Raw genomic sequence first — 10,000 nt, 5'->3', positions numbered from 1 at the left:
AAATTGATTTTCCTTCACTTAATATCATACTTCTTATCAATGAATATTTGCTTTATCTTTCTATTGGTTAGCCCATCTCATTATTCTTATTAACTCCTTATTCAAAATCAAAACAATTTAAAAAAGAATTCTTCCCAAGAAGTCTTGTGGTATATGTTTACGACGCGTGATTCAATTAAATAAACTGAACGGGGAAATGATTCCCCGTTCAGTTTATTTAATTGAAGGATTTACCAAAATCTAAAAAAAAAAAAATTACATAAACTTAGATCAATCAAGTAATGATGTTTCTTTGAATATGCATATGTAATGATTTTCTTTATACATCTGGTAATGATTCGGTCTAAAAAATGAATCCATTTAGAAAGGACGAAAAGAATTTAATTGAAAGGGATTCATAAAAAAATGAGCTGGGTAGGGGAGGGGAGGGGGTCGTCGAACTAGGTATATATAATTGAATGACTATTATATTAAGCCAACCCTTGTAGAAGTTTCGACGCTTGATTCTCAGAATACGGTTGAATCTAAGATGAATAGTTGGTTTACGTTATAGAATAAAGACATGTATATGTGATATTAGACTAGTATCTCTTAGATTTCTATTTCATTTGACCTACTACTGAAATTTGTAATTTCGATCGGGATTCCAATACAATAGAAGTCCTTCCGTCTCGTTGTGACTGTGAATTGAATGAACAAACGGATGAAATCCAGAAAAATTCCAAATAACAGTTCGAACTAAGAAATGGAAGAACAAAAGTTGTATAGGAGTCACAAGAACTCTGTGGATGGAAACTCAAGATATCGAAGTAGTTCTGACGATTCAATAAATAATATTATTACTTGTACTTCAATTACTTCTCAATTGGATGGATGAATCCTAGCGATGGAATAATGAAGTTATAATTCATTGATTGATTGTATCATTAACGATTTCTTTTTTTGTTACGAGGAACTTATCATGAATCCACTCATTTCTGCCGCTTCCGTTATTGCTGCTGGGTTGGCCGTAGGACTTGCTTCTATTGGACCTGGAGTTGGTCAAGGGACTGCTGCGGGTCAAGCTGTAGAGGGTATCGCGAGACAGCCTGAGGCGGAGGGAAAAATACGAGGCACTCTATTGCTTAGTCTAGCTTTTATGGAAGCTTTAACAATTTATGGATTGGTTGTGGCATTAGCACTTTTATTTGCGAATCCTTTTGTTTAATCTTATAAATAAGATAAGACCCTGTCGTTTGCTTTTTCAAATTCTATCAAGATTTCCTCCCTACGATTACTTTTTCGTTGAGAAAATAACCTACGGGAAGGGCCGATGAAGAATTAGCATACTGACTCGCTTTCATCCTTTCAGTTCGTAGACCAAGGGAACTTTTTTAAGTGAGTCTTAGTATCCCCATAATCCAAAAAGGGGGCGGTTCAGAATTGAGAACTAACTCAAAAATTTTTTGACTCGATTTCAGAAAAAGAAAAAAAAAAGAGAGTAAATAAAAAGCGAGGTGAAGTGATACAAAAATAACTCTGTTCGGTTTTTTAGTCGATCTATAAGAGGAGAGCATATGAAAAACGTAACCGATTCTTTCCTTTCTTTGGGCCCCTGGCCGTCTGCTGGGAGTTTCGGGTTTAATACCGATATTTTTGCAACAAATCCAATAAATCTAAGTGTAGTGCTTGGTGTATTGATCTTTTTTGGAAAGGGAGTATGTGCGAGTTGTTTATTTCAAGAATAGGCTGGACCAACCAGCTGTATCCTTTAGTTTTCCTTAGAACTAGGAGAGAGGGGTGCATGATCTCGCGAATTACTTCTGAATCAATTAAGAAATTCTCTGTAAGAACCATAGCATTTCGTGATTTATTGGTAAATCTACTTCGATTCTCTCTCAACCAATAATGCGGGACTATTAACATGGTTAAAGCAAATCGTTTGAAGTCAAGACACTGCATGGTACTCTTTCTATCACTATGTTAATTATAGAGATGTTTTCAAAATAAATATCGATATAGGATACTCATATTGATAAAATAATTTGAACTATTTATTGTAAAAACGGGCATTTTCACCTTTTTATCCAATGCTTAATTGACGACCTGTGTCTTAGTCAGAATATTTTTTGAAAAAAAAAAAGAAACAACTTTGCTGACAATTACATATTTTTTTTTTGATTTTGTCAGAAGAGTCCTCCGAATTTTTTTCGGCTTGCATAAGTTTCCATATCTTTTTGGAATATGAACAAAGAAGAGAGGATAAGCTCATTATATTCATAAAAAACACAAAAAAACGTATGAGAATTTCTCTTTTAAGTAATTGAGCGTGAGAGCCAAATGAATCGAAAGATTCATGTTTGGTTCGGGAAGGGATTATGGAAGTTTTGAAATGAATGGAAAAATAATCTACTTTCATTAAGTGATTTATTAGATAATCGAAAACAGAGGATCTTAAATACTATTCGAAATTCAGAAGAATTGCGCGGTGGGGCCATTGAACAACTCGAAAAAGCCCGGGCTCGCTTACGGAAAATAGAAACGGAAGCCGAGCAGTTTCGAGTGAATGGATACTCTGAGATAGAACGAGAAAAATTGAATTTGATTCAGTCAACTTATAAGACTTTAGAACAATTAGAAAATTATAAAAATGAAACTATTCGGTTTGAACAGCAAAGGGCACTTAATCAAGTCCGACAACGGGTTTTCCAACAAGCCTTACAAAGAGCTCTGGGAACTCTGAATAGTTGTTTGAACAACGAGTTACATTTACGTACCATTAGTGCCAATATTGGCATGTTGGGAACAATGAAAGAAATAACTGATTAATTAGTCTTTCTACCGGAGGTCTTATTTTTTTTTGCAAAAAGAATGAAGAAATAATCATGGTAACCATTCAAGCCGACGAAATTAGTAATCTTATCCGTGAACGTATTGAACAATATAATAGAGAAGTCAATATTGTAAATACCGGTACCGTACTTCAAGTAGGCGATGGCATTGCTCGTATTTACGGTCTTGATGAAGTAATGGCAGGGGAATTGGTAGAATTTGAAGAGGGTACAATCGGCATTGCTCTCAATTTGGAATCAAAAAATGTTGGTGTTGTATTAATGGGCGATGGGTTGATGATACAAGAAGGAAGTTCTGTAAAAGCAACGGCAAGAATTGCTCAGATACCGGTGGGTGAAGCCTATTTGGGTCGTGTTATAAATGCCCTGGCTAACCCTATTGATGGTAGGGGCGAAATTTCAGCTTCTGGATTTCGATTAATTGAATCCCCTGCTCCGGGGATTATTTCGCGTCGTTCCGTATATGAGCCTCTTCAAACCGGGCTTATTGCTATCGATTCGATGATCCCTATAGGACGTGGTCAGCGCGAATTAATTATTGGCGACAGACAAACCGGTAAAACAGCAGTAGCCACGGATACGATTCTCAATCAACAAGGTCAAAATGTAATATGTGTTTATGTAGCTATTGGGCAAAAAGCATCTTCTGTGGCTCAGGTAGTTAATACCTTACAGGAAAGGGGGGCGATGGAATACACTATTGTGGTAGCCGAAACGGCGGATTCCCCTGCTACATTACAATACCTCGCTCCTTATACAGGAGCAGCTCTGGCTGAATATTTTATGTATCGTGAAAGACACACTTTAATCATTTATGATGATCTCTCCAAACAAGCCCAAGCTTATCGCCAAATGTCTCTTCTATTACGCAGACCGCCCGGTCGCGAAGCTTATCCAGGAGATGTTTTTTATTTGCACTCACGCCTTTTGGAAAGAGCTGCTAAATCAAGTTCTAAGTTAGGTGAGGGGAGTATGACCGCCTTACCTATAGTTGAAACGCAATCGGGAGATGTTTCGGCTTATATTCCTACTAATGTAATTTCCATTACTGATGGACAAATATTCTTATCCGCCGATCTATTCAATGCTGGAATCAGACCTGCTATTAATGTGGGTATCTCTGTTTCCCGAGTGGGGTCTGCAGCTCAAATTAAAGCCATGAAACAGGTAGCTGGTAAATTAAAATTGGAACTGGCGCAATTCGCAGAATTAGAAGCCTTTGCACAATTTGCTTCTGATCTCGATAAAGCTAGTCAAAATCAATTGGCAAGAGGTCAACGATTACGTGAATTGCTTAAACAATCCCAATCCGCTCCTCTCACGGTGGCAGAGCAGATAATAACTATTTTTACTGGAATAAATGGTTATCTTGATTCATTAGAACTTGGACAGGTAAAGAAATTTATTGTTGAGTTACGTACTTACTTAAAAACTAATAAACCTCGGTTCGAAGAAATCATATCTTCTACTAAGATATTTACCGAGGAAGCAGAAGCCCTTTTGAAAGAAGCTATTCGGGACCAAATGGATCGTTTTCTACTTCAGCAACAAGTATAAAGAAATTTTGATCAAATTTCACTTTAATATCCAATCAAGCGTTTCGGATTTCAATATTCAAAAGGTCTTTCGAGGTATCGAAATAAAAAAAAGATAGAAAGAATTGCGTCCAATAGGATTTGAACCTATACCAAAGGTTTAGAAGACCTCTACCCTATCCATTAGGCAATGGACGCTTTTCATTCTGATTTTTTCGTATTTTTGCTTTCCCACTTTTTGTTTGAAACAAAAAAAGAATCGGATTGGGATTGTGGGATTAGATTATGGGATTATATGTGAGATATTTTTTTTTTAATTCTATATTTACCAATTTATATATTGACCAATATTCTAATTCGAAAGATCTCAAAATCGATATTTCGAATTCTAAATTCGAATCAAATGAAATTATTTCAATTTCAAATTTTTTGAATTGAAATTCAAAACAAATAAAATGAAAAAAAAAAATATCTATAATATTAAATTAAATGGAAGATTTCAATTCTATCTAATTAGAAGAAATTCGACATAGCTATTTTGAATTGGAATTTTTTATTCTATTTTAATAGAATATATTTTCATTTTAGATTTATATGAATTCTGAATATAAATATGAATTCTGAAATTCCATTTCAATATTATCTTCAATTGTATCTTTGGCATTTTCTTATTTATTTATTATCAGTTTCAGTTAATGTGAATATAAATAGTTAAATCTAAATAGTTAATAGAAATAGAAACTATAACTATATATAAAATAGAATAGATATAAAAGATAGCGGGTAGCGGGAATCGAACCCGCATCGTTAGCTTGGAAGGCTAGGGGTTATAGTCGACGTCGATTCAGTATTTTGAGCATCTCTAATTCAAAACCGAGCATGAAACTTTGGTTTCATTCGGCTCCTTTATGGAAATGAGTAAATTACGAGATCTATGATCTGAACAAAATTCTCAAAAAATTCTACCCATAACATCTACGTCAGCTTTTGGTCTGAATACAGACAAAACGAAATAGCTTTCTAGATGATCCCTCTAGAATAAGGGTGATTATAACAACAATCTTTCTAGTTACTCCGTTCTTTATTTCATATTAAATTAAATATAATATTTATTTCATCTTCTTTACTTTAAATGTTATTTATTTATTTTAAATAAAATAAATAAATTTTAATTTAATATTCAATTCTATTGAATATTCTTAAATTGGTGAAATATAAATATTATTACTTATTAGATTAATTCTTTAATATTCTTAGGATCCTGAGGAAAAGTATTTTTTTCCACCGAGCTAAAACAATATGTTGATGCCTCTAGTAAACCAAAGGCATCGTTTCATAGCTATTTTGCTTCAATCTCTTTCCTACAAAAAAAAAAATTGAAGATTTAGTTACGGTTAGAAATTTGAAAAGAACTTTCTAGCTTCAGCCATGGATCCCTTACTCATACTTATTCAATTGGAAGTTTTGATCCAATTCTAATAATTCTGTTTCGTTATTTCATAATCCAATTTTTCAATGTCTAAGCGACTTTTGGATACAAATCACGAGAATGCGTATTTTCTCCGGAATTGGTCATTGAGAGGAAAAGGATTCAATCCTTTTTAGAAATAAAGTTTTTGATCGGCATACGAACCAAGCCGAAGGATCCCTTAACTGTATAAAGGGCTATTAAAACGAATCACACTTTTACCACTAAACTATACCCGCTACAATCCGATTATTGTATACAAATATACCTTTTGTCGAACAGGGGAATTTTGATACTCAAAATAGGGGTCATCACAAAATCGTTTTTCGTGGGGAGAGTCAAATTCAATCTTAATATATTTGAATATTAAGAACATTCAATAGAATATAATTCTAATAGAATAGAATAATAAATAATATAAGAATATAAGAACTAATAAAATAACAAGCATTTTTTTATTTCTAACTCTTTATTTATAATTCGTTGGAACAAAAAAAGGCCCGGCTGACTACTGACCAGGCCATGAGAATAAGAAGAGCCTTTCGAACAAAACCAACGCAAAGAAAAGAGGACCTCTTTAGCCTTCTTTCTTTTTAATATTTTGGTTCTTTCAGGCTCTTCCTTATACCCCCCTTTTTTTTAATAAACAAAATTGATAATTTTTACAATTACAATATAATATATTTAATATTATATTAAAAAAAATAGAATTCTCATTAGAATAAAGAAGAAGAAAGATTCCTTAGTTTATGTGTAATGTAGCATAGGAATTATCAAGTTGAATTTGGAGAGATGGCTGAGTGGACTAAAGCGGCGGATTGCTAATCCGTTGTACGGGTTATTCGTACCGAGGGTTCGAATCCCTCTCTTTCCATTTTCGCGGATGATTTTATTTTTTTTTTTCAAATTTCGCAATCCCTTGGTTCTTATTCTTAGTTTCGTAGTTAAATGTGTGTACTAGATAAAATCACAAGAAAGTTGAAAAATAAAAACTCTTTTTAGTTTAGTCTTATTCTTCACGTCCAGGATTACGCCCTGGATCATTAGATAGGAACCCAAAGATGAAGAGAGAAACAAAAAATATCACTACTGTGTACACAAAGAGTTTGAGAGTAAGCATTACAAATCTCCAAGATTTTTTCTTTTTTTTTTATAAAAAAGAGAATAGATTATCCATTTTTCTACCACATATTCAAGTTTGGCACCAAGAAATGAAATTCTTTCTAAAAAATAATTTTCAAAATTTCATTTGAAATAATAGTTCTTCATTTAAAAAATATCTTTCCTAATTAGATATTGTAAGGACCCTAGTAGGGTCTTTCACTGGAAAGGATCAAAACAAAAAAAGGGAAATGAAGTAAGTCGGGTTTTTTACAACTATCCAATACTGTTAATGAATGTTTGAATCGAGATTTCAAACTGTAAATCTTATAAGATCTTACTAAATTTTTTTTATAATTAGAATTTTTATTGGTAAAATCATGAATTTTCTAAGATATTATTAAGGATCTCATCGAAAACTTACAGCAGCCTGCCAAACAAAAGCTAAGAGAAAAAAGAGCACAGGTATGACTGGCATAAAATCTACGATTGGATTCAAAAAAGCATAGGCTTCGGGCAATTTGCCGAAGAAAAAACTACTCGAATAAAGGGCAGAATTAAGACAGATCAAACTAAAGATCTTAAGCATAACAGACATTTTTTGTTCTTGGAGAGAATTGCCTTTTGATTGAGTTATTGATATAAGGAAAGGGGGAGTAAGTACGGTAGGCAAAAACTACTTCTTCCTCTTTTTGCTCTTTTTGTTTGAACCCCCATAATCAAAAATTCTCAAGGAGAATCGCAAAAATCATACTTTCATACAATATCTTAATTGAATTCTATGTAATGATCAATATGCAATGATCAATCAATTCAATTGAATTCAATATCTACACATATTAAACTACGCATCTCAAAAGCCTAGTAACAATCGAATCGATTCTATAGATATTTGAAATCGAGTTGACAAACAACCAATACTTACTTTAATTTTTATAAGTGTCGAGGACAAATCGAAATGGGGCGTCGCCAAGTGGTAAGGCAACGGGTTTTGGTCCCGCCATTCGGAGGTTCGAATCCTTCCGTCCCAGAGCATTTTATTTTTATTTTCTTATTGAATTCTATGAGACTCAAATTTTGGTTTTAACTTTCATTGAATCTTTCAGTTCTGTTTCAATTTGAATGTTAGATGGAGTGTGATTCTTGTTTTGAATTTAGATCTTCGACAAATCTTTTTTTTTAGTGAACAAAGGAGGAATCGAGATATGAAAGAATCTCTATTCCCCATCCCATTTTTCTATCCCATAAAAGAGGCGGCCTCGATTAGTAATAGTAATTCATTTGTTTTTTTTTGTTTTTTGTGGGTCTCTTGGATTCTAACCAACTAACCTAAGGAGGTTGGTCCTAATTCAATTCGCTCAATAGGATGTCTTTGTCCAAATCTCATTAACAAACAAACAAGTAACCGATTTGTTTTCTTTGAATATTTTTTTGAAGTATTTCGGGTTTGGCTCTAATGAAAAATGAGAAATCTATATAGCGCTGTGGTGATTTATCAATTTTATTTACTTTAGAGCAAGATTAGATTGTCGAAAGGGTAATGACTCCGGAGTTAAACAATATGAAATGAAACAATTTCAATTTCTGAAATTCAATATTTTTCAAATAAATATTGAAATTTGAATATAGATTATTCATATTATGTTTCCGAAGGGATCTTGCTAAGACTTCTTTAGAAAAATCTTTACCCCAGCTATCTAATCTATAATACTAATTTATCTAGAATCTAGTATCTTTATATATAGTATATAGAAATATAAATAGAGAAAACTTATAGATCATGATGTCTACACATCAACCGAACCAATAATAGAACCTATGACTATTCATGATTCCATAATTGAATCAAGTCCATACCGGTTCCAAATTAAAATTATAGGAATGTTATGGTAAAACTTCGTTTGAAACGATGTGGTAGAAAGCAACGTGCGACTTGAAGGCCACGATCCGTTGTGGATTGTTACATCCACCATTTGATATAGGAATGAAGATGCTCTTGGCTCGACATCATTTGTTCTGTTCCACGAGAACCCTTGTTGGGTTTTCATGGAAATAGTTCATGATGAAGCTCGAGTAGTTAGTTTTTTTTGGGGGCAGGGATCTAGGGTTAATGCCAATCAATAAATTGGAACAACTTCGTAAACATATCTTCGATATAGAAAGAATCCAATTCGAGGAAGTTTCCAAAAAGTTATTAGACTTGATCAAACTTTTTCGATCCGAAGTGTATCATGCGGGAATCCACCGTCTGTAGGATTCTTTGGTAGAAAGAAATAAAAAAAAGGTATGTTGCTGCCATTTTGAAAGGAAAGTCTTAATAAACACCGAAGTAATGTCTAAACCCAATGATTCAAAACAAACTATCAAAGGATCCCAGAACAAGCAAACGCCGTTTTAATTGTCTCAATCACTGGATCAGACGGAAGAATCCAAATTCATTTGATTTTAAACGAGACAAGCATAGGGGGAGTAAAGACCGCTCAAGAAATGAAATTTTCTAAAACTTTTTATTTGAGAATTATCCAATTTGAGTTATGAGAGTAGGAATGATTTATTTTTATGAAGGAAGAAGCAAAAAATTAAATCAAAGTCTAATTGATTTTTTGTTCTAATTTAGAAATTTCATACATAGGCAAAACCTCGAATCCTTCATTTTTCTCGAGCCGTACGAGGAGAAAACTTCCTATACGTTTCTAGGGGGGGTGTTGCTCGTCTACATCTATCCCAATGAGCCGTCTATCGAATCGTTGCAATTGATGTTCGATCCCGAAGAGAAGGAAAAGATCTTCGGAAATTGGGTTTTTATGATCCGATAAGGAATCAAACTTATTTAAATGTTCCGGCTATTCTATATTTCCTCGAAAAAGGTGCTCAACCTACAGGAACTGTTCAGGATATTTTAAAGAGGTCGGGGGTGGAACTTCGTCCTAATCAAGCGAAATTCAATTAAGGAAAAAATTTGGGAAATACAAAAATAGAAGATCAAAGTTAGACTTATAACCACCCTTTTTGTATTTCCTGCTCTATTTGTATATCTTTTTTAGATTTATCATTGCTTCTGTTGA

The 10,000-nt window shown here is 33.4% G+C and overlaps 6 protein-coding genes and 5 non-coding genes across 11 annotated transcripts; 6 read left to right on the top strand and 5 right to left on the bottom strand. All coding sequences in view use genetic code 11, as the record gives it.

Annotated features, from left to right (window-relative positions):
* Positions 1 to 961: 961 nt before the first annotated feature.
* Positions 962 to 1,207, top strand: atpH (ATP synthase CF0 subunit III). The gene has a single exon. The coding sequence runs from the start codon at positions 962 to 964 to the stop codon at positions 1,205 to 1,207; it is 246 nt and encodes an 81-aa protein (YP_009295091.1).
* Positions 1,208 to 1,556: 349 nt separating this feature from the next.
* Positions 1,557 to 2,808, top strand: atpF (ATP synthase CF0 subunit I). The gene is made up of 2 exons: positions 1,557 to 1,701; positions 2,399 to 2,808. The coding sequence occupies exons 1-2, from the start codon at positions 1,557 to 1,559 to the stop codon at positions 2,806 to 2,808; spliced, it is 555 nt and encodes a 184-aa protein (YP_009295090.1).
* Positions 2,809 to 2,864: 56 nt separating this feature from the next.
* Positions 2,865 to 4,388, top strand: atpA (ATP synthase CF1 alpha subunit). The gene has a single exon. It carries the CDS (start codon positions 2,865 to 2,867, stop codon positions 4,386 to 4,388), a length of 1,524 nt encoding a protein of 507 aa, YP_009295089.1.
* Positions 4,389 to 4,492: 104 nt separating this feature from the next.
* trnR-UCU lies at positions 4,493 to 4,564 on the bottom strand. Its single transcript has one exon. It is a non-coding gene; the product is annotated as a tRNA-Arg (tRNA).
* A 580-nt stretch (positions 4,565 to 5,144) lies between these two features.
* On the bottom strand, positions 5,145 to 5,192 carry trnG-UCC. The gene has a single exon. It is a non-coding gene; the product is annotated as a tRNA-Gly (tRNA).
* An 858-nt stretch (positions 5,193 to 6,050) lies between these two features.
* trnG-UCC lies at positions 6,051 to 6,073 on the bottom strand. Its single transcript has one exon. It is a non-coding gene; the product is annotated as a tRNA-Gly (tRNA).
* A 547-nt stretch (positions 6,074 to 6,620) lies between these two features.
* On the top strand, positions 6,621 to 6,708 carry trnS-GCU. The gene has a single exon. It is a non-coding gene; the product is annotated as a tRNA-Ser (tRNA).
* A 135-nt stretch (positions 6,709 to 6,843) lies between these two features.
* psbI (photosystem II protein I) lies at positions 6,844 to 6,954 on the bottom strand. The gene has a single exon. The coding sequence runs from the start codon at positions 6,952 to 6,954 to the stop codon at positions 6,844 to 6,846; it is 111 nt and encodes a 36-aa protein (YP_009295088.1).
* A 390-nt stretch (positions 6,955 to 7,344) lies between these two features.
* psbK (photosystem II protein K) lies at positions 7,345 to 7,524 on the bottom strand. The gene has a single exon. The coding sequence runs from the start codon at positions 7,522 to 7,524 to the stop codon at positions 7,345 to 7,347; it is 180 nt and encodes a 59-aa protein (YP_009295087.1).
* A 370-nt stretch (positions 7,525 to 7,894) lies between these two features.
* Positions 7,895 to 7,966, top strand: trnQ-UUG. The gene has a single exon. It is a non-coding gene; the product is annotated as a tRNA-Gln (tRNA).
* An 855-nt stretch (positions 7,967 to 8,821) lies between these two features.
* Positions 8,822 to 9,885, top strand: rps16 (ribosomal protein S16). Its single transcript has 2 exons — positions 8,822 to 8,861; positions 9,665 to 9,885. The coding sequence occupies exons 1-2, from the start codon at positions 8,822 to 8,824 to the stop codon at positions 9,883 to 9,885; spliced, it is 261 nt and encodes an 86-aa protein (YP_009295086.1).
* The last annotated feature ends 115 nt before the right edge of the window (positions 9,886 to 10,000 follow it).

The sequence above is a fragment of the Ipomoea nil genome (assembly GCF_001879475.1).
Source record: "Ipomoea nil chloroplast DNA, complete sequence, cultivar: Tokyo-kokei standard".
NCBI classification, from domain to species: domain Eukaryota; kingdom Viridiplantae; phylum Streptophyta; class Magnoliopsida; order Solanales; family Convolvulaceae; genus Ipomoea; species Ipomoea nil.
This window is presented reverse-complemented; position numbering and strand designations above follow the sequence as displayed.